The sequence below is a fragment of the Tenrec ecaudatus genome, chromosome 8 (genome assembly GCF_050624435.1).
Source record: "Tenrec ecaudatus isolate mTenEca1 chromosome 8, mTenEca1.hap1, whole genome shotgun sequence".
In the NCBI taxonomy this organism is placed as follows: Eukaryota; Metazoa; Chordata; class Mammalia; order Afrosoricida; family Tenrecidae; genus Tenrec; species Tenrec ecaudatus.
In genome coordinates this window covers 100,908,648-100,932,282 of record NC_134537.1, presented here as the reverse complement: position 1 = coordinate 100,932,282, position 23,635 = coordinate 100,908,648, and the positions used below count along the sequence as shown (strand labels likewise).

General features: G+C 42.5%; 2 protein-coding genes and 1 long non-coding RNA gene across 4 annotated transcripts in view; 1 reads left to right on the top strand and 2 right to left on the bottom strand.

The window, feature by feature from the left end:
- Positions 1-276: 276 nt before the first annotated feature.
- LOC142454434 (uncharacterized) lies at positions 277-4,175 on the bottom strand. The gene is made up of 3 exons (XR_012785697.1): positions 3,914-4,175; positions 535-605; positions 277-353 (listed from the first exon to the last, which is right to left on the bottom strand). It is a non-coding gene; the product is annotated as an uncharacterized LOC142454434 (long non-coding RNA).
- Positions 4,176-7,502: 3,327 nt separating this feature from the next.
- LSM1 (LSM1 homolog, mRNA degradation associated) lies at positions 7,503-22,720 on the bottom strand. Of its 2 annotated transcripts, XM_075556689.1 has the most exons (4): positions 22,345-22,704; positions 16,878-16,946; positions 14,109-14,224; positions 7,503-7,990 (listed from the first exon to the last, which is right to left on the bottom strand). In XM_075556689.1, the coding sequence occupies exons 1-4, from the start codon at positions 22,388-22,390 to the stop codon at positions 7,820-7,822; spliced, it is 402 nt and encodes a 133-aa protein (XP_075412804.1). In that variant the 5' UTR covers positions 22,391-22,704; the 3' UTR covers positions 7,503-7,819. The 2 variants fall into 2 exon arrangements, with proteins under 2 accessions (XP_075412804.1, XP_075412805.1); XM_075556690.1 differs by lacking the exon at positions 16,878-16,946 and having other exon boundaries at positions 22,345-22,720.
- The window catches only part of BAG4 (BAG cochaperone 4), a 63,587-nt gene continuing 62,588 nt past the window's right edge, over positions 22,637-23,635 (top strand). The window contains exon 1 of the mRNA XM_075556687.1: positions 22,637-23,204. Within this exon, the coding sequence (XP_075412802.1) occupies positions 22,935-23,204 (270 nt within the window). The 5' untranslated portion in view covers positions 22,637-22,934. The remainder of the gene's footprint in view (positions 23,205-23,635) is intronic.

Below are 23,635 nucleotides of genomic sequence, written 5' to 3'. Positions count from 1 at the left end.
TCAACCCGGCCTGGCTTCTTGGAGAAGCCTTCTACATGGGGGACAATGTGAGCGAATCTGCCTGTACTTAGTATACACGGCCACTAGGAATTCTTCAGAGCAGGGGAGAGAGGAAGAAGAGACAGAATATGCTACTCTCTGCCATCCTATCAGAATAAAGATGGCCTTAGGAGAGCCACCCCTTTTTCTCCCTTAATGCAGTCTCAAGGGAACCCTTACATAGAGAACCTTTTAGAAATGATGAGCATGGACATATTCTGAAATCTAATAACAAGAAGAAATTACCAGTAGGTGAGATCTCAGAGCTCAGGAAAACCACTGTGGGTGGACTAAAAGGCCCCAATTCTTGGCTGCTGCAGACAAAGCAAAACAAAATGCACCATTAAAGTCTCACTATGGCTTGGAAATGGAGGATTGTAAATCTTGAACCCTGGAAATTCAAGCCCCCTCCTCTCCCTCTTCTGATGTCAGCATCTTAACTCTTGTTAAGATTTCGTCAGGAGTTTGGCTTAAAGGAGGTTGGAAAACACTTACACACACAGCCGCTGCCACATTTGAGCCCAGGCTTGCCGTCCATGTATGAATCCATTTCAAGGGGCTTCCTCCTTTTTCATTAAACAAACAAACAAACAAACAAACAAACAAACAAAACAGCTTATTGTGAACTGGGGAAGATTTCCAGAACATCTCATGCTTTACATTCTACAATTTGTACACCTTTTGTTTTCATCTCATCCAGTGCATCCTGTCACACATCCCATCACGGGCCCCAGTTCCTCTCTGAGTTTTCCTGTGTCCATTCCTCCTCCTGCTCTGCACGTTGTCCTGGAGAAAATGCCCTTTTGTTCATCAATGATTGCTGTGCCATGGGAGTGAGTTTAGTCCCAGGTCCGAAGGAGTGACAGAGGTTCATGGGTCCACCAGTCTCTATCCACCAAATAAACCTGGTCTCTTTTATGACTTTTTTTGGTTCCACATTTTCCGTCCACTCTACCCAGGACCTTCTACTATGCTCCTTTCAGAGTAGGTGGTGGTGGTCATTGGGCGCCATCCAGTTCTGGTCTCAGGGTTGTGATGACTGATGTTTGTGTGGCCCATTAGTTCATGGACCAATTGTTTCCACGTGCCTTTCCATTTTAAACACTCTTCTTATCACTTGATGAGGAGACCCCAATAGTTGCATCTTGCTCACTAGCTTTTTAAGACCCCAGTATATACACACCAAAGAATGTAGAACATTGTTTTTTCCAATTGTGTAATGCCAGTTGTTCCTGAGTGGTCTTCCTCTTTGATGAGGATTTTGTTACTAACGATGATGTCCACTTCCAGGGACTTATATATCTAAAGTACAGGAGACTAGGTCTCGCCATCCTCACTTCTAGGGAGCATTCTGGCTGACCTTCTTGAAAGACAAGTGAAATACACTAAGGTGTATTCAGCATTCAGTAAGGTGTATTGAAATACACATCATCAATACCACTATTGACCTGAATCCCTTTTCTTTGGTCTTCCTTATTCCAGCTTTCACGTGCATATGAGGACATTGAAAAGACTGTGATTTGGATCAGACTTACCTTAGTCCTCAAAATGAAATCTGCCTTTTTAACTTTCAAGAGGTCTTTTGCAGATTTGTCCAGTGCGATGCATTGTTTGATTTCTTGACTGCTTCCATGGGCACATTGATTGTGGATCCAAGTAAAATAAAGTCCTTGACCACTTCAATGGACTCATGCTTTGTTCTTACTTACTAGTCCAATTGTGAGGATTTTTGTTTTATGTTGAGATGGAGTCTATACCAAAGGTTGCAATGTTGATCTTCAATCAGTAAGTGCTTCTTAGCAAGCAAGGTTGTGTCATTTGCACAGTAGAAGTTAAAGCTTTTCCTTCACGGAATCCAATTTCTAGGATTATTTGCTCAGCACACAAATTGTGTAAATATGGCGAAAGGATACAACACTAGTGCACACCTTTGTAACACAGGAACGAGTTGTTCATTTCAGCCCAGAAGGGTAATGAAGGGCCAGTCTCCATGGTCCATCTGTGCCTGTATGATTAGTAAGCCTGGTCTCTCTTACAAGTCTTTCTTGCTCTCCCACTCGTCTCCCACTCTACCAAGGACCTTGTTCAGAGTAGTTGGTAATAGTAGCCAGGCACCATCTAGCTTATTCCCCGGGTCGGGAAGACTGACATTTGCATGGTTGGTTATATTGGAGTAACTGTTCTCATGTCGTTTGATTTTCAGCACTCTTCTTTCCTCTGCACGGGGAAGAGACCAATAGGTGCACCTTAGATGAATGTTCATGAGCTTTCAAGACTCCAGTTGCTGCCCATCAAAGTAGGATGTAGAACACGTCTGTGAATGGTTACCCCAACTGACCTAAGACTATGGTCCTGATCCTCTAGGCCCAGCAACACACTCCCTCAAAGTGTTTGGTTATGGCAGGGTTCTCAGCCTTCCTCATGCCGTGACCCTTCAATACAGTTCCTCATGTGGTGGTGACCTCCAACCATAAAATTATTTTTGTTGCTACTTCATCACTGTCATTTTGCTACTGTTATGAATCGGGTCATTCACCGTCCCCCCAAAGGGTCACTACTCACAGGTTGAGAACCGCTGGTTTATGGTCTTTCCCGTCTTTTTAATAAACTATAGTGAATCCAACTCTTTTGAAGTGGGTGAGAGGTTCCGAAACTGGGGTGCTTACTAAAACAAATGCGGTTTCCGCTGACCCTTGCAGTATCTTATGTAGTCAGGTACAGCTGCTAGAAATCATTTTTAGAAGTTGTTGGTTTTGTTTTTTGCTTTTAGACAGTAGAGCAAGAATGCGCCTTAGAAGCAAGAGTGGGGGAGACTGTCTCGCTTTGCATGTTATCAGAAAGGCTAGTCCCTAGAGGACACCATGGTTCATAAAGTGGAAGGTCAGTGAAAAGAGGAAGAGCTTTTCCTTTAGATTGACACACAAGCTCTAACAATGTGCTCAAAAAAAGTGACCGCTGGGAGGACTGGGTAGCGCTAGGCAACGTTTTGTCTGATACACAGGCTCACTAAGAGCTGGAACTGGCTCCTTAGCACCCAACAACCGACCCGGACAATAACCAATTCTGGCTACTAACAGTAACATTAAGGACAAAACCCATTAAATAAATGTAACAGTTTCCTCCAAAATTACCTATATTTAAACCAAACCAATAGTTCAGAAGGCAGACGGTTCATAAGGCATTAAAAATAAAAACATAAAAAAAACATAAAAAATAAAAAAAACAAAACATTTTCTGTTGAAAAATCCTAAGTATATTGTTGTTAGGTGTCATTGAGTTGGCTCCGACCCACAGCGACCCTCTGCACAACAGAAGAAATGCTGCACAGTCCTGAGCCATCCCTACAGTTAATTGTCCCTGGGTCCGAGCCCATTATCACAGCCAGTGTCAGTCCGTGTCGTCTAGGCCTTCTCTGCGTGCCTTTCCACTGTATCAAGCAGGTCTTCCTTCAGGGACTGGTCTCTCTTGACAATGTCTAAAGTAGTCTTGCCACCATTGCCATGAAGTAGTACTCTGGCCGTACTTCTTCCAAGACTGAGAGGTTTGTCCTTTTAGCACAGTGGTCCTCAACTTTCCTCAAGCCGCGACCCTTTCAGACTGTTCCTCATAACTGTGATTTTGCTACTGTTTTGTTTTTTTTTCATGTACTTTGGCCATTTAATCAGGAGACCAGTTCCTGGCAAAGGATATCAGGCTTGGCCAAGAACAGTGGCAGTTACAAAGAGGAAGGCCCTCACACGGTGGCTGTCACAACGGGCTTAAACACAAGAACAATTGGGAGGAGGCCCAAGACTGGACAGTATTTCATTCTGTTACACATAGGGTCACTATGCAAAAGGACTCGATAGCACAAACACCAGCAGCAACTTCTCACCATTTCATGTTGTCTGTGGTGTTAGAGGGCTCTTTCTCCTGGGCCTAGGGGGTTCGCAGCACATAGGCCCCAGGTCAAAAAGACATACTTTGGCTCTTGGTTCTTTTTCTTGATCACAGTAAGATCTCCTTTTCCCCATTGTGTGTGTGTGTGTGTGTTATTGTTTGAAGTGAACTTGTTGTCGCAAGACGCCAAGTCCATTTCAGTTTCACTTTCCTCCTTTTTTCTTTAAGCCACTCAGACCACTGTTTGGGTTTGAGGGCTAAGGAATCTGGAGGGTAATTTTGCTACTATTATTAATCGGGTGACCCCTGTGAAAGGGTTGTTCACCCCCCAAAGGGGTTGCGACCCACAGGTTGAGAACTGGTTTTAGCAGTTCATGGTACTTTTAATAATTCTTTTCCAACATATCAATTTAAATCCATTGATTGCTAAGTATTTTAAATAATAAAGTCCTCACATGAAACAAACCCCAAACCTAAACTTTACAGCCCATTCCAATTCAAGGTGACCCTGCGGTCTCACAGTAAATCTGCACCCCCAGACTTTCTTGGCTATCTTCTTTAGGAGAGCACATTGTCAAGACTTTCTGTGTTGCCACTGGGGGCGTTGGAATCACTAACCTGTAGCCCAGCAGTGGAGCAAAAGTTGTTTTTGCAACCTACGCACCTTAAAATTAGATATAAATACCTTATGAAAAAGACTTCTTTGCTCAACAACAGACGGTGAAACACAAAATGTCTGGAATAATTTCATAACTGAAAAAACAAAATAAACAAAAGCCTCCAACAAACTGAGAACTACAGAAGTAAGTGACTGGCTTAAGCTCGTGTACCAGAAGTAGTCAGATTTACTCATCCTTCATTCCTAGGTAACTTCATTGTCTATGAAACCAGACCCCTTTCTTTTTTATTTTTAATAATAGAATTTTTGTAATCGTTTTATTAGGGCTCATACAACTCTTAACACAGTCCATACATACATCAATTGTGTAAAGCACATTTGTACATTCATTGCCCTCATCATTCTCAAAACATTTGCTCTCCACCTAAGCCCCTGGCATCAGCTCATTTTTCCCTTCCTTCCCCACTCCCCACTCCCTCATGAACCCTTGATAATTTATAAATTATTTTGTTACATCTTGCACTGTCTGACGTCTCCCTTCACCCACTATTCTGTTGTCCGTCCCCTAGGCAGGAGGTTATATGTAGATCCTTGTAATTGGTTCCCCCTTTCCAACCCACCCTCCCTTTACCCTCCCAATATTGCCACTCTCACCACTGGTCCTGAAGGAGTCATCTGTCCTGGATTCCCTGGGTTTCCAGTTCCTATCTGTACCAGTGTACATGCTCTGGTCTAGCCAGATTTGTAAGGTAGAATTGGGATAATAGTGGGTGGGGAGGAAGCATTTAGGAACTAGAGGAAAGTGTATGTTTCATTGTTGCTACATTGCACTATGACTGGCTGTCTCCTCCCTGAGAACCTTCCATAAGGGGATTGTCCAGTGGCCTACAAATGGGCTTTGGGTCTCCACTCCGCACTGCCCCCTCATTCACAATGATATTTTTTGTTCTTTGATGCCTGATACCCGATACCTTCAACACCTCGTGATCACTCAGGCTGGTGTGCTTTTTCCATGTGGGCTTTATTTCTGAGCTAGATGGCCACTTGTTTACCTTCAAGCCCTTAAGATCTCAGACACTGTATCTTTTGATAGCCAGGCACCATCAGCTTTCTTCACCTCATTTGCTTATGCACCCATTTGTCTTCAGGGATCGTATCAGGGAGGTGAGCACACAAAGATGTGATTTTTTGTTCTTTGATGCCTTCGGCACCTCGTGATCACGCAGGATGGTGTGCTTTTTCCATGTGTGCTTTGTTGCTTCTGAGCTAGATGGCCACTTGTTTACCTTCAAGCCTTTAAGACCCCAGACACTATATCTTTTGATAGCCAGGCACCATCAGCTTTCTTTACATTTGCTATTCACCCGCTTTGTCTCAAGCGATTGTCTTGGGAAGGTAAGCATCATAGAATTCCAGTTTAATAGAACAAAGTATTCTTGCACTGAGGGAGTACTTGAGTGGAGGCCCAATATCCATCTGGTACCTTAATACTAAACCTATAAATATATGCACATAGATCTATTTCCCCATCATATATATATATTTACATATGTACATGCCTATATCTAGGCTTCTATAAATGCCCTTTGTCTCCTGGCTTTTTCCTCTATTTCCTTTGACTTTCCTCTTCTCCCACTATCATGCTCAGCTTTCATTTGGGTTTCAGTAATTCCTCTTGGTTACATTACCCTTGATCATGCCCTACTAGGCCTCCTACACCCTCCTCACCACCGATTTGGATCACTTGTTCCCTTCTCCCTGGGTTTGTTACCACTTCTTCCCCCCCCCCACTTCCCCCTCCCCCATGTCCCCCCGAACTGTCGGTCCCATTGCAGACTACTTTTTTAAAGGAAGTGTGTTACATTTGCTATATAATTGCTGTTCAACATACAAAAAGCAGTGTGTTGGCCGAGATATGAGACCTGTATGTGTATCACACATACACAAGAGTCAGTTCCAATGGCTAGACAACTGACCTGCATGAAGAGATTTACAGCAAAAGTCACTTTGGAAGTTGTTAGACTCATGGGAACTGGTTTAGAATAACTGTTGGTGAGAGGAAAGCGAGAGCAAGTGTTTCTCAGACACTGCCACCACATTGGCCACTGCTTCCTGACCACCAAATAGGATTACGGAAACTTAGTGTTCATTGCTATTTTCTAAAGTAGACGGCCAGGTCTCTTTCTACAGTCTTAGTCTAGACATTCAGTAAGAACCTGCTCTGGATCATAGCAATGTGCAAATCTCCAATGACAGGTGGCTGGGCATGAGATGCACAGGGGTCTTTTACAGGAGTAAAAAAACACCTATGAAATCATCAAACCTGCTATTGATTCCATCTTGACTAAGAGTGAGCCTAAGATGGGGCTTTATACTCCTTGAGCGTTAAGTCTTGGAAACACACAGGGGCTGTTCTAAACCCTGTGCTCTGGGGTCGCTATGAGTCAGCAGCTACTGAATGGAGGACTTTTTTTTAGGACAGAGTACTGTTAGGGTTTCTGAGGCTGTACATCTTGCAGGCATGATACACATATTTTTCCTATGGCATGTCTGGTGGGTTTGAATTATTGACCCTGGTTATTGGCCCAATGCTTAACCCACTGTGCCACCAAGGCACCTTGTCTCTTGCACAGAAAGTGAGACATTCCATCACTGTCCTCCCAGCCCAACACCTACCCCACAGCACCACTAGTGCTCCTCTTTCTCAAATGTTAGGCTCCTGTTAATAACCAGTTACTGGAAAACTACTGGAAGCTTTCTCTTTGAGCTCGAAGTTTTGTGTTTCTTAAACATGAAAAAGAGAACACGACTCCCAGGGTAGGCAGTAAGAAAATACTTCTTTATAAGTAACTAGCAACTTGAAACTGACAGAAGGGGGAAATTCCAGTGTACACTGCTCATATCTTTGAAAGCAGAGTATTAATTTTACCTGTTCATTGAAGGCAACGTAAATGTGGGGGGTAAATTGAGTTTTGAGATTCACATTTTATTTACAAGTGAAGAATGTCCCTTATAAAGCCTAACGTGGAATCAGGGAAGCGACATAAAGAAGTATCTGCTGGCTTCACAGTGGTGTGAGAAAGGAGTCCATGTGACTGTCTCTTCACAATGATTTTGTTATTAAAAAAACAAAACAAAAATGCCACATGATTTCGTCAGGTTGCATCAGTAAAAGAATGTAAAATAAAAAGGATTTTTCAAAATTCAGCAGTCTCTGGTGAAAGGTGACCAGGATGTCACTTTCATTTCAGTGATAGCACATGCTCCTGGCCTTGAGCAGACTCAATACTCATCCAGAGTATCTGCTCGAGGAACGGAGAGACCTCGATCCTTCAGCGCCTGAGCTTTCAGCGTCTCTGCCTCCAGCTTGGTCTGCTGCTCCACCCTTTGCTCCTCCAGGATCTCTTCAATAGACACCTGCTGGAGGGGCGTGTCACTCTCCTTTTCCAAGTCCTGCAAAACACGGAGAGTCGAAACATGTCATTTGAAGACCTCAAAGAAGAAAACTATATATATATAACTATAAACTTTTATTTTTTATTGATCATTTTATTGGGTGCTCTTACAAACCTATAGCAATCCATCATCCAATTATATTGAGCACACTTGAACCTATGTTGCCATCAACATTTCCAAAACATTCTCTTTCTACTTGAGCCCTTGGTATCAGCTTCTATTTTTTCCTCTTCTTTTCCCACCCTCCCATCCTTGTGAATCCTTTATCAACCATATATTATTATTATCTCATGTTTTATATTGTCCGGAGTCTACCTTCACCCATAGTTCTGTTATTTGTCCCCTTTGGGGAGGGGAGTTTATAGCCAGCCTTATGATGGGGTCCCCCTATCAAAACTCCCCACCCCAGCCCTTTACCCTCGAAAACATTCTATATCTAAGTGCACATGGATTCTAAAGCTAGGCTTGGGTTATTTTTAATAAAACCCGGATAAGGCTGAACTATCTTTCCTCTCAGGACAGATGGACTTTTCAAAGAAAGGGCTGGCAACTCTACCTTAGAATACAAAGGGGCACTCCCCCCAAAAAACTCTAAAAAATTTAAAAAAGAATTTTTCTCCCCAAAGCTATGTGTTTACATTTTTTTTGCAAAACCACCTTATCACCTTCAAAGTACTCTTTGTTACACTGAATATATTTGTCAAATCTGTGATTCCATTCTTGGAAACATTTTTCAAACTCATCCTGTTAGTTTGGCTGACAGCACCTCCCCTGCTTTTTTCTTCACCTTATCTAGATCATCAAACTGCAGTCCTTTCATGTCCCTCTGCATTCATGGAAACAAAATGAAGCAAGGAGTAAGGCAAGAGAGGCATGCTGGGTTTTTTTTGCCAAAAACCGGCGCAATGAGCAGGTATTGTCATGGTGGCAAAGCCAGTCCCCCGTCTGCCACAAATCGGGCCTTGTCATCATGCACTTATACTATCTTTTTAGAACCTCTATATGGAAGCTCGAGTAACAGTCTGACCTGGTCGAATGAACTCCAAATGCACTACAAGTCACCATTTTTGTCTCTTCAGGAAGTTGAGGGACATCCAGAAAGAAGCTTGTCAGCAATTGACATTTCACCATTTTTGAAACGAGAAAACCATTCATATATTTTTTTTCCCCCATAGCTCTGTTCTAGTAAGCTGTGTTCAACATCACAACAGTTTCTGTGGCATTTTTCCCGAACAGGAATAAAAATTTCACAGTCACATGCTGTTCTCTTAAATTGGCCATCACAAAAACAAGGTTCTAGCAAAACTGGTTCTATGAAAAAATTCACTGTGACCAGAGAGAACCTCCCAGGCGATGCCATTGGGCGCACTGACTCAAAGCACGAGCTGCTCAACATTTGCCTAATGGGAAAAATTTGTACTATGAAAGGTCTGCCCGGGGGAGTATTTCCCATTTTTTTCTGGGGTACCCTCCAGTACAAAACTAAATATAAGTGGGTAATAGAGATCAGTAGCTGTGTACCACACAACTTTTATTATTGTGAGTGGTGTACGCCTAAGCAACCTGGCTCCACAGGGCATCAAAACGGAGACCTCCGACCTTGTGGTAGCACAGGACTTACCCATCTGCGCCACGCAAGCTCGTAACAAGACTTTAGGTGATTCAAAATCCTAGTGAGTTGAGGACCACCTTTTCTTAAAGCAGCTGTCTTCCCAACTCCAGAGAATCCAAGACAAGTTATTCAAACCAAAGTGACTTCTGATGTTTCTTATATTTTCACATGATCAAAGTCAGCTTAATTTCTGGGGGTTGCTGCTCAGTCAGAAGGTAAAAAGCCCTGATTTGAAGTTTCATACTGCCCACCCCACTTTTAAAGACAATAAGCTGCCCTACTTTAGCATTAATCTTTTGCTCTTGATGGCAACAGGCTTCTAGAAAAACTTTAGCAGATCAGTAAGCTACTAAGCTAGTTTGGGCCCAATACATTTTAACTTTTTGTTCAGTAAAAAAAATGTCCCCTTATTTAAAAATTATATTCTCAAGAGGGAGGGGAAAAATGAGAATCTGATACCAAGGGTTCAAGCAGAAAGCAAATGTTTTTGTTTTTTTTTGAAAGCAAATGTTTTGAGAACGATGATGGCAACAAATGTACAAATTTGCTTGACACAATGGATGGGTGTACATATGGATTGTGATAAGAGTTGTACGAGCCCCCAATAAAATGATTAAAAAAATTAAAATATAAAAAGTTAAAACATATATATATATTATCATTGTGGGAATTTTAGAAGGAAAAAACCTAATAAAATCTTAATTATGCAAAATTCCAGGATGGAAAAGAGAACATTTAGGTGAATACTTTTCCATTTTTCTAGGTGTATATAGACCCACAAATTGTCTTACTTGATGTGGCATAAACATGTGGCATATTTTCCAATACTTTAATTATTTCATCATGCAGAAGAGCCTTTCTTTCTCACTAGCCACAGATCCTGTCTTTTCTCTTTAAAATCCTTGGCTTATTCTCTCAGTGTATACTGCACAGCTTTACAGGCAGGAGGTTGTTTCTCACCGTTCCTCCTCTATGACTTGGAAGCATGAAATGTGGGTAAGACATAGGCACATACACAAGTGCTCCAGATGTCCCAACCTAACAACTAGATACAAGTGTTCACATATTGCCCAGGCCTCAGAACCCACAAGGCTGTGGACATCAGATACAGGCCTTTCACCACAGAGGTCAGAGGGTAAGCCATCTACAGTACATACGTCAGCCCTTCCCTGATTTCCCAGAAATCAACAAGACCCTGCAAGATATAGATGATAATATGCAGCTTGACCTCATTACCCATAGGTAGCAGCCAAAGGGAACATGGTGTTCTCAGTACACGGCCTCCTGGGCTGTTCAGTATGTTACTCAATGAGCCAGTTGTTATGATGTTCCTTCCCAATAATCAGATATGTTACTTAAGGCTGTGTGCATCATTATCCTTGAGGCGGAATCCAGTGACTTCTTAAGCAATGCATTTGTTTATAGAAACGAAATGATTTCTGGGTATGAGTTTTCTGGGGACTGGTACATAATTTCTGACTGACCGTTGTGTCATAGGATTATGCAAGCATTCCTAAATCATGTGTCTTTAAGTAATGCAGGTGAAACGTTCTGCATATTAAAAGAAAACGAGTACTTTTTTCCATAAAGGGATTCCAAGAAATGGTGATTTTTTTTCAAATACAAACAGGTGTCTATTTCTCTCTCCCACACAGACACAGACACCCCTCACCCCCAGCTACAGACACAACTGTAACTGACACAGAAAGCTCGACTCTTCTGTTTAGCACTAGAAGTGCGAGCAGAGGCCATACAAGAGGGTACTCCCCCTAAACCGGAATTGCACTGGGCAGAGCGGAGCTTTTGTAATATGCATTTTCCCCACTAGGGGAGCAATGAGTAACTTGTTCCGAGTTAGTGCACCCAGTGGTGTCGTCGCCTGGGAAGGTTCTCTGGTCACAATGAACTTTTTCATAAAAGCAGTTTCACTTGTTTTTTTGTGATGTCTGATTTAAAATAACAGCATGGGACTTTGAAGTTTTGTTTTCTGCTCGGGAAAAATGCTGCAGAAATGGTTTGTGATATTGAACATAGCTGACCAGAACAGCGCTATGGGAAAAACTCAAGTGTACAAGAGGTTTACTTGTTTCAAAAAAGGTGAAATGTCAATTGCTGACAAAACTTGTTCTTCAAAATAACGATGTATAAATTACCAAGGGCACATGAGGGAGGGGGAAGCGGGGAGGGAGGGGAAAAAAAAAAGAGGACCTGATGCAGAGGGCATAAGTAGAGAGCAAATGCTTTGAGAATGATTGGGGCAGGGAATGTATGGATGTGCTTTATACAATTGATGTATGTATATGTGTGGATTGTGATAAGAGTTGTATGAGTCCCTAATAAAATGTAAAAAGAGAAAAGGAAAAAAAAAGTAATAAATTAAAAAAACAGAAAAAATAAAAAACTTGTTCTGGATGTCCCTCAACTTACTGAATTGACATAAATGTTGACTCTGTTGACTCAGTGCATTTGGAGTTCATGCCACCAGGTAAGACTGTTAATCAAGCTTTCCACATAAAGGTTCTGAAAAGACAGTGTTAACAGTGCATGACAAAAAAGGCCTGGTTTGTGGCAGACAGGGAACTGGTTTTGCCTCCATGACAATGCACCTGCTCATGCAGCCATCTCAGTGTGCCAGTTTTTGGCAAAAAACAACAACAACAACAACAAAAAAAAAACCCCAGCACGCCTCTCTTGAGCCACAGACCTTACCTAACTAACCTCACTCTTTGTGGCTTCTTTTTGTTTCTGTGAATGAAGAGGGACATGAAAGGACAACAATTTAATGAAGTAGAAGAGGTGAAGAAAAAAATGAGGTAGGTGTTATTAGATATTTAAGCAGACAAGTCTGAAAAATGTTTCCAAGAATGGAATTGCAGATTTGACAAATGTATTACATGTAATGGAGAGTACTTTGAAGGTGATAGGTTGTATTGTACAAAATAATTTAAATATATAATTTTTGGGAAAAAAATTCCGTTTTCTTGGATACCCCCTCATAAACATTTGAAATTAAATATTTTCTTCATTTTAAAGTAATGTGTCCTCTTTAAAAATTAAATTATGAAAAATTAATATTATGGTTCCTCTTCAAAAATTAAACTATGAAAAACAGATAATAAACAATCATATATATCCCACCATCCAAAGATGGGTTAGTTTCTCCTAATATGCTAACAAACTACTTTAATGTCATTTACTCATGCCCTCTCCCCCACAGAAGGCTGTTTTATTTCAGCATCTATGTAAGATATGAGACAATTACTGATGATTTAACATAAAACAAATAATCTCATTACCATAAAGTTGATTTTATTATAGCGGCCCTACAGGAGAGTGGAACTGCCCCTTTGAGTTTCCAAAACTGTAAATCCTTAAACATAACCAAAAGTATCAACCACAAAAATACTGTGAAAAGAAAATGGCTATTTCATACATTTCACAGCAGCAGCAGTTGGGCAGTATTAATAGTATTACCATACAAACTTGTGTATAAGCCAACCTGAATATCAGCCGAGGCACCTAATTTTACCACAAAAACTGCATTAAAAATGTGCTGAGAATAGATATAGTAGTTTTTTCTAGCTATTTTTAACAGGAGGTTTCAAACCAACCTGGGTAGAATTATCTCATTTTCTCAAGTGGCTTATTGTTAAAATAGCTACAAGCAAACCACTACAAAAACATCTTAATCTCAACTAGTCTTTAAAAGATTTTGAATTTTCTAGCAAACCCAGTATTCATAATGAATAGGATTAAGTTAAAGGGTTTAAATAAAGTCCCTTTAAAAAGCAAATTTGCATGTAAAAATTTCATGGAATCCTGTTCTATCTTCTTAACAGTCTTAGATTATTTCTAATAGTTTTATACAGAGAAAGCACTTTTCTAATAGCTTTATGTATAAGTGATATTTAAATAAAACAAAGAGGTAAAGCAACTACATTCCAGAAGATCTGGCTTAACCTTTCACCACAGGTACTTCTTCCTGCAGTGAGTCAGAGGCGCAGGGGAAGGTGAGTTCCATTTTCAGTTCAGATTAACTGAAAGGCTATTCCTATAGTCATTTTCTTTCCCCTTTATAAAATATGGTTATCACATTGCAATATACAACATGTCTTTCCCTTAATCACCACTTTATACAATGAAAAATTAATTGTAACCAATTGTTTTAATGACTGCAAAATATTCTAACATGTAAATCAAATATACTTTACAGAATTATTCTGTTAAAAACTAAAGTTTAAAAAAATTTTCTGCTACAGCTGATTTCAGAAACATATTAATGAACATACATATATTTGCGGTCAATGGGATAACAATCTTTAAGCTGTGGAAAGGCACTGAAACAAAGTTAACTATTTTCCAGTTTCCCTCTGTCTAAAAGAATCTACATAAAAAAAAACCCTACATAAAATGTGGGCAACATTGCCCTCCTCTTGGAAAGACAAAAAGGAACTTAACTAGTTTAATACCGAAATCCACAGTAGCTTATTAGTGTTCACTTACTATTTCTCCTAGTAGGACCACATTTTCTCCTCTGACCACAAAAATCCCTCGAGGAATATCACCGTATTTTTTTCCCACATGAATACGCTCCACAGTCTGATGGAGCACTAAGTTAGCTAGAAAAGTATAGAAAGGAAACAAAAATATTTAGTTAAAATTATTGGGTAAAGGTCTGTAACATAATCAGAGTTATTTTGAGTAGAAGGATCTACAGTGGATCTGTTGCTAATTCTGGGAAAAGCTCAAGTACCCATCTTCTATTTCACTGAGCAAGACATACTTTTAGCCTCACTGACTTGAAGTCCATTCCGACTCCTAGTGACCTCGAGGACAGGGCAGGCCTGCCTGTGGGTTCCTGAGACGGCAACGCTTCCCTTAAGTGGGAAGCCTCCTCTTCCTCGTGTGCAGCTGGCAGTTTAAACAGCTGACCTTGGCGTACAGCCCGGTGGGCAATCCACCATGCCACCAGTGCTGCTACACAGTTTTAGGCGCCCTTTAAACGGTGGCAAGCTCAAGGAGTATTTGGGATTACGTTGCACTAAAATGAGGGGACTTCAAGAAGTTCGTGGAAACATGGAATGAGAATAGAATCTTTCCATGAACCTTTTGAAGTCCCCTGATACATGAATGTTAGTCAAGAACATTAAATCTCTATGAGCTAATTGCAACTGTCCAGTCAGTCCCACTCAGAGCAGCCTGCTGGGAGAAGGATAACCCTGAGCTGGGTGTTTCTGAGCGTTTATGTAGAAGTAGAAAGCCGTCTTTCCCCTCTGGAGCTGCTGGTGGGTTCAAACTGCGGATCTTGTATTTCGCAGCCCAGCTCATAAACAGGGCTCAGCGTGGCGATGAGAAAATGTAGGAAGCTTGGAAAGTCTAAGGCCGACACAACTGCAAAGCCTGGAACTTTGGTTTCCCAAAGAGCAGCTTTTCTCTATTGTGTGGGCATCAGTATGTGATGATTTACCAACAATGTGACTCTGCATCGGTACTTAAAGGAGCCCCGATGGCTCCGTGGGGTTTGGGTTACTAACCGCAAGGTCAGTGGGTCCGTGCTTTGCGGGAAAGGTGAGGCAGTTTGCGTCCGTGAAGATTATAGCCTCAGAACCCGGTGAACCGTCCACTGTCCTAGTGGGTTATCAACTGGAATTGACTTGATGGCTTTGGTTTATCAGCACTTAACAAAAGAATTTACCCCAGGGCAGCGACCCACGGCTTATAATTATTTTTCTTTGTTCAACTGAAGAGCAGCAGCAATTTAAGTGCTAGTCTTTTTAAAAAAAAATCATTTTACAGTTTTTTATCATCTTACAGTTCTTATCACAATCCATACATCCATCCATAGTGTCAAGCACATTTATACATATGTTGCCCATCATCATCAAACATTTTCTACTTGAGCCCTTGGTATCAGCTCATTCCCTGTCTCCACCACTCTCCCTCCCCCCCTTTTTTTTTGTATCCAAAATGGGTTTATTAGAATGGCTTCCCACTCATCTCGACTCAGGGTCTTTTAGTGCAGGAGCATCCTTCTGTGAGCCTTGCTTTTCCTCCTGTAGGCTGACAGAGGACAATAGAGCAGCCAACACACAAAACTACTATTTGTGCATGGCTGAAGACAGTGGTGATTTTATAGCAGCCGGGCATTTGACATCCATGAAGTAGGAATTGGGGCTCTGCACCAGGCGCTTCTTCTTGTTTTCTCTTCTCCTCTTTGGGAGAGGGGTGGAGATCCTTTGCGAGAGGCATGATCGCCGAGCGGTTGTCAGTGCTGGAAAGGCTCTCCCTCCCTTATGAACCCTTGGATAATCCATAAATTATTTTTTTTATGTCTTACACTGACCCGTCTCCCTTCACCCACTTTTTTGTTGTCCGTTTCCCTGGGAGGGGATTACATGTCGACCACTGTGATTGGTTCCCTCTTCTCCCCCTTACCCTTCTGGTATTGATCGCTATTCTCATTATTGGTCCTGAGGGGTTTATCTGTCCTGGATTCCCTGTTTCCAGCTCTTATCTGTACCAGTGTACATGCTCTGGATTATCAAGGTGGTCTAGCTGGATTATCAAGGTGGGGGTGTGTGTGTCGGGGGTAGCATTAAAGAACCAGAGGAAAGCTGTATGTTTCGTTAGTGCTATACTGCACTCTGACAGTCTGGTCAGTCTTTTATAATTTTTATAAGTATTTCAATTATGCTGTTTTATCTCATGCCCAAATTTGGTGACTTAACAAATGTTCAAAAATATCAATGTGAAATTAAGAGTTCTCTGACACAGAAGGAAACATCTGTATCTAAATTTAGAAAAAGATAGGATGTGAATCAAAGGCAGACTGAGTCTGATGCATCCGTATGTGCACTGTGCAACTTGTGCTTGCGTTTCGGTCTCTAAAACGCTTCAGAAAATTCCTTCTACATGATTTCATGGACTGGAGGGAACTCCTACAGCTATGAAGAGTAACTGCACTCAAGCCAATGACAGAAGAGCAGCTTCTTAGTGAACTGAGCTTATTTCTATCATGTGGCTCCCTCTAGTGGGAGAAAAAATCCAAACCATTTTAATGGTACAGTCTGGTGAAAACCAGTTTTAGAAATACAAGTTTGTAAATATGACCTTTCCAAAATTTAGAAAACAAGGATGCATTGACTCAAAATAGTGTTCTATTATGCTAGACATTAAAATATACATTAAACAAGCTTTTGCAGAAACAAAATGCAAGGGACAGCTATTATGATCTGAAGTAGAAACAAAGGGAAGTCTGTAGTTAATACATACCAAATTGATCAATGCTTCTTAAAAAGCCTATAAGTGTCCTTCCATCTCGAAGCAGGACCAAGTGCTTTTCTGGGAAGATGGGGGGGGGGGAATAAAATGAGAACTGTTAGCTTTGGTATTTACGTGGAAACAACAAAAATAAAGTTAGCAGCAGTATTTTAACTGCAATACTTCCTCTACCAATGTACCTGATAAATTTATTTGGAAAAAAGGGTGGCAAGTTCAAGGCAGCCTGGGATTCAGACCAGAATTTCAGTGGGGAAAACAATCAGTGTCTTAGAATGAAGGACTAGGCTAGGAGCCAGGACATCTGACTTGGTTGGCTCTATCCCCTGATGCCTAACAGGGGAAAAACCCTTACTGTCAGTTTCAACATTGGCAAATTGAGAAATTTAGTCGATGATCTTCATGATCTAATTCTATAAATATGGTCAACAACCATACAACCCTGAACTCGTCCGATCTTGTCTAATTCTAGAAATATTTTCCCTTCAATTTAAGAAGTTTTTCTCTCACATTTTAGAATGAAGAAACTCTCAAGTTAAATAATGACTTTTTAAAAAAAGTTTGTGAATTAGGTGAAGCCTTACAGAGATCAGTTTTACATTCAATGGACTGTACAGTTTCAACTCAATCCCCTGCAATCCCTTCAACGTACCATCACATCCCACTGCTTCCCTGTGTTGCTCATTTCCACTCCTCCTCCTTTCCAATCCCTCTGTACTTTGTCCTTAGGAAAATGCTGCCCGTATCTTAAATGTTTAGTATTGGGGTGAGTTCAGTTCAAGGTCTTACGGGTGACTAACTAAGGGAGTCTTCAGGGTCCTGCATGTCTTTATTATGAGTTCGATTTCTGTGATGTCTCCCCCCCAGCTCTATCCAGGACCTTCTTTTAAAGTGATGTTTTTGCAGAGCTGTAGGCTATGGTAGCTGGGCATCTCAGGGAGATGGAGGGGCTGATGTATGAGTGGTCCATTAGTTTGTTTATCTTTGAACTTTTATCATACTTCTTTCCTTCAGATGGGGAAAGACCAATAGCTGCACCTTGGATGGCTGCTCAGAAGCTTTCAAACACCAGTCGCTTCTCACCAAAGTAGGATGTAGAATATTACTTTGAGAACTATGTTATACCAGTTGATGTTGGTGTCCTCTAAGACTATGGTCCTTATCCTCCAGTCCAGTGACTCATTCCCTCAGATGCTTGGCTATATCTTTTAGTCTCTTAACTTTGCCTCTTGTATGGCCTACCACACTCACGATACAAATATCCTGTTAAATTCATATATACTCATGGGTATATATCCCCACCATCTCTCTTGCAAACCTCCCAATGTCTTTGTCCAAATGAATACTTATTTATCTTGTAGTCAGTAACTTTCCGTCCCTTCCTTCTCTCACCCAATAATCATCAAAGAAAGAGTGCTGCTTTAGTGTGAAACCTTTTTCTTTACTTTTTATAATAGTGGTCTCATACAGTCCCTTTTCCTATCAACTAGTTTCACTCAGTACATTGTCAAGATTCATCCATATTCTGAGATGATTTGCCAATTTGTTATTCTTTAAAGCTAGGTAGTATTCCATTGTATGCACACACTAAGGTTTACTTATCCATTCTTCTCATGATAGGCATTTGCTTCCCTCTTTTTGTTATTGTGAACAGTGCTGCATTGAACATGGGTGTGCTCAGAATTTTGTGTGAAGGGTCTTATTTCTCTAGGACATATAACAAGCAGAGGAATTGCTGGGCCATATGACATTTTTATTCCCAACTTTCTGGAGGTGCTTCTTTTCCATGGGGAATTAGGGACAGTGTTAAACAATGCCTTAGACTTTTAAAATAACACTGAGCATAAGCTGGAACAGAAATTTAATATTTACTGAGAGCTATGGGCTTTTGTATGGAGTCCTGGTGGCATGACATGTTATGGGTTGAGTTACTAACCGCAAGGTCTGTAGTTCAAACCCACCAGCTGTTTCGTGGGAGAAAGATGATGTATTGTTTCCACAAAGACTTACAGCTTTGAAAACCCCATGCAGTTCTGCTTTGTCTTAAAAGGTCACTATGAGTAAGGATCAACTCCATGGGAGTGGATGTGGTTTTTTGGCTTATGTGCTTTTCTGAAGTCTGGATAAACTGTACAAAGAGGGACTCAGAAAGTCACCATCCTTTTGAATTTTTATTGCTGACTAAGGAAAATAAGAAAATTACCTGTCGTGAGTAGTACAATGAAATAAGAAACAAGACAGAGTGAGGAGGGTGTTCGGAAGGAATGACAGAGGAAACGCTGGTGTGGGTAAGGATTTCTGACCAGGTGATTTGGGCCTGATATCTGAAGACTGAGAATTAGCCAGTCATTGAAAATGCAGCAAATTTTACTTTATTTCCTTAATGCTTAATATATATATTTTAATATTTTAGTTCTTTAATGCTACACCTAAAGTACTTTCTAGAAGCAGAATATACAAAAAAGATACTGATTCTGCTCTGAATTTATAGTCCTTTTGGGGCTATAATTAAATAACACAAAAAAGCAATTCTTAATTTTGAGTCTTTAGAAAGAAACTTTATCTAGTTGGAGTTATGTGAGTTAAATCTTGAAAAAGTTTGGGGCATGGAAAGTGTACAGAAGCGAGGGAAATTTACAAATGACAGAGAAGTAAAAAGGGCTGAAAGATGAGGGCATGAAAAGAAATAAAAGGGGCCAAGCTGAGTTGGACTTTATGTCAACCAGAGTAAGAAAACAGAGGAAGAACAGTTAGGGGGCTCTTTCCAGAGTGTACCTGAGGCATGAACAAAGAGAAGACTCAAGGTACAGAGAAGAAAGCAGATGAAAATAAGACCATGCAGGTAGAAGTGATGGGATTTTGCCAACTGTGTTGATTTGTGTGAGAAAGTGGGGTCCTGAGGTGAACAAAAGAAGCGAGAATTTGAGTCATTCTTTACTAAAAGTTGGGAATAAAGGAAGCAAGCTTAGAGAGGAAGGCTATAACCTGTTTGTGACACTCAAGTACTATCTAGTAGATACCAAGGTAAAAAAGCCAGCAGGCAATTGGAAATAACTGGAATGACAAAGAGGTAAGAATTATAACAATTTTGGGCAGATCCAAAAGTGGGTGATTTAAATATTATAGTCCAGGTCTCCAAGATATTTAAAGAAGCAGACTAAATGCATGAGATTATTTTAGAAAAGTACAAATTTGAAAGGTAAGAAAATCACCAGGTACTAGTATTAGAGAAGATAAACACATAGAATTAATAATATAGTCATGGTAATAATGCTGGTGAGAGGGAGAGAACCCAGAAGAGCTGAGTTACAGCTCTTGCTTGCTGAGTTTTAATAATGAAGCATCAGAAGGGTAGTGATGACCAAAAATTACCACCCCCCCAAAAAAAACACCCAGACAACAGATCACAAGGCTAAGTGGGTGGCCTATCACACCCCTCTACAAAAGATGCCTTAGTGGTACTGTCAAGTAGATGTTGGGCTGATAATCCTCAAATCCATGGTTCATACCCACCAGTCACTGTGCAGGAGAAAAGATGTGTCTGTCAGCTCTCATAAAAAAATGTTTGTTATTTTGCTCTGTCTTGTTTTGTGCTTAATATTGTCTCTGGATGTCTATCTAGATAAGATAGGGGGAGAAAACAACAGGACCATGGTTTCAGGGGGACATTGGAGAAGGGGAGTCGGGGAAAAGGATTGACGGAGCAAGGTCCCAGAAGCAGTGGGAAGAGAGAGTAACTGTATGAACACACAGAACCTACAGAGGAGCTACAGTAAGAACGAGCTAAAACTGCCATTTTGAAATGCTGTCAAATAAAGACCTCCGAATTCTTCAGGGAAAAGTTAGAGAGATGAAAATACTATCTTCAGAGGTGTAGAGACCTACATGGAGGCTATGCCAAAGAACAGTCGCTTCACATTTGGACATTTTCGTTCCATAAAGGGTTCCATGATTTTGTGGCAACACTTTTTGATTCACCATTATATGATGGATATTTGGTAATGGATAACGAGGATGGTTGCAAACATGGTTGATGACACCCAACTGTGCCATGGGGTTGCTGTGAGTGGGCACAACAAACTGTACATGTGAAAAGCTGTAAACTAGGAAATGTTTCGTGCATATTTTTACAACAATTAAAAAATAGGCATGGAATTAAAAAATAGGTAGAGATTACAGACCTAGGAACAAAAATGATTTTTAGTAAAATGGCAAGATGTGTCCAAGATGGAAAATAATTGAGATACCTAACATCAGTGTGTGTGTGTGTGGGTGGGGGGGGGTTGAGAGGCAATCCTGAGATAACTAAAATAAAGCATTTCAATATACACCACAGATTTGCACAGTGGTGGAGCACTTATGGACCTGATTCAATTAACATGTTTTCCTTCAATAGCAAAATAGTTTATTTGGATTTAAAAGAGGATTGCAGACAACCATAGAGAAAAGTTGGTCATTGATCCTCTATAATTTGCATACCCTTAGCTGACACGAAGAGATTGCTGCAGTTTGTTTGGTAAAACCATTCATAAGTTAACATTTTTCAAACCAGGATTCAAACACGTTGCTTGAGGAATAACCCACAAAGAACTGTCTAGAAAAGGCAAAGAACAGAGAACTCTAAGTAGCCTCTTTTGCTTTTTTTTTTTTAACACGGATGGGGCGGGCCCTGATAGTATAGTGTGTTACCTATTCGATTTGTAATCTTCAAGGTCCACAGTTTGAAACCATCAGCAGCTGCGCTGGGTAAAAGGAGAGGCTTTCTACTCTGCTAAAGAGTTGCAGTCTCGGAAACCCACAGGGGCAGTTCTACCCTGACCTATAGGGTCGCCACAAGTCAGAATTGACTCGATGGCAGTGTTTAAGAGTTTTGAGCTTTCCTTCAGAGCGGAAAATAGAAGTCTTAAAAAAAAAAGTCTTAGTAAAAGATGGAAATTGTCTAGCTGAAAAAAAGACGTTTGAAGTTCTACGGCCTTTCAAAAAAGATTACTACCATAGCTGACACGAGTCTCTGCCATAAGCTGAATGCGGGTTTGTTTCCCCCCCCCCCCAACCTGAGCGTGTTTGAGGTCACGGTGAAAGCACACTGCAGATGGCTACATCAGAATAAAGCCTCGGCTTAGTAGTCAATTAAATCCAACTGGCGTTGTTCCTTGCAGGTGCGAGGTAGCGGCAGGGAAGGAATCTCTGTCGGGGCACTCGCGTTTGGGCCTCGGCTGCCCAGTTCTTCAGCAGCAGGATGACTTTCACGACCCCGGGACCCGCGGAAGTTGTGGGGGCCAAGCCAGAGAAGTAGGGTATATGGGTCGCCATGCGATATTGTACCTTGGTTGTAGAGAATGTCAACGCGGAACACTTAACTGTGTTTAAAAAACAACCACAAAAACAGCCCCCGGCTCGGGACTCACTGTACAAGCTCCTTCCGAAGAGGCGCCCGCCCGGGAGGAGATGGGCTACTCACTGTCGATGTCTTCGATGAGGCTGGCGGTGCCGGGCATATAGTTCATCTTGAGCTGAGATAAGGTTGCAAGGTTTAGCGGCAACGGGCCAGCGGGTCCAACACCTCCTCTTCCTCCTACCGCAGTCGCCGCCTCGGCGGGACTGGGGCCGGGACAGGAACCCGTCTGGGACCACACGTCCGCCCCGGCTCTCAGCCGCCGGGGCCTTCCGGAAACTCCTCCATGCCGCCCCGCCCACTTCCGGTATCACGTTACCGACGTGAGGAGGAGGCGGGGCCTTCGTGTGGTTCGGAACACGCTTTCCCCATCCACGACGAAGAGGGAAAGAGGAGTCCAGACGGAAGAAAAGGTGGCGAAACGTCTTCTCCCTTTTGAGGAACACAGCGCTCCCCCGCCCCTTTCTGCCTCCAAGATTGCGTAATCGTAACCAGCTCCCTCCCGTTAGCCTTGGCAGCGGGAGGGGCGGGACCGGGCCTGGGATTGGCTGTTGTCGTCCTACCCCCTTCGCCGCTGTCCATTCACGTTCGCGGGCAGGCGCCTGCGCAATGGGCCAGTCGTGGGGGGCGGGAAGCGCTTGCGGGCAGCGGAGCCCATGTCGGCCCTGAGGCGCTCGGGCTACGGCCCTAGTGACGGTCAGCCTTACGGCCGCTACTACGGGCCCGGGGGTGGAGATGTGCCCGTGCACCCACCTCCACCTCTCTATCCTCCTCGTTCGGAACCTCCCCAGCCTCCCATGTCCTGGAGGGTGCGCGGGGGCGGCCCGGCTGAGACCACCTGGCAGGTAGAAGGCGGAGGAGGCGATGGTTACTATTCCTCTGGGGGCGCCTGGCCGGAGCCGGGTCGAAGTGGAGGGAGCCACCAGGTAAGCCCTGCGCCCGCCGCCCTTGGGGGTCCGTTAGGAGGGTCTTTGCGGGTGAGGGCAATTGAGGTTGCTATGCCTCCAGGGTCGGTTTGTTACTTATTTTCCTTTGGGGATCGTGAAGAGACAGACTGGGGGCCACGAGTGGGGAGCCCCTCCACGGCTGCTGCGACCGCAGTCGGGGCGCCTGTCACCATTAAAAGGGAAGAAAGGACCTTGCGCTGCCTGCTAAACTGAGGGGCCTGTCGCCTGGGGTCGCGTCGGTCCGGAGGGACGCGCTCTGCTTAGACAATTTCTCCTGCGTGGCTCGGGCGCCGGGCCGCGGCAGGAGGGGAGGTGGCTGCAGCCCCCGCCGGCGCTCGGCGGGCCCCCCCCCGCCGCGGACGCCCCGGGGAGGGCTCGGCGCCCCAACCGTTTGCTCCCGCCCCCCCCCC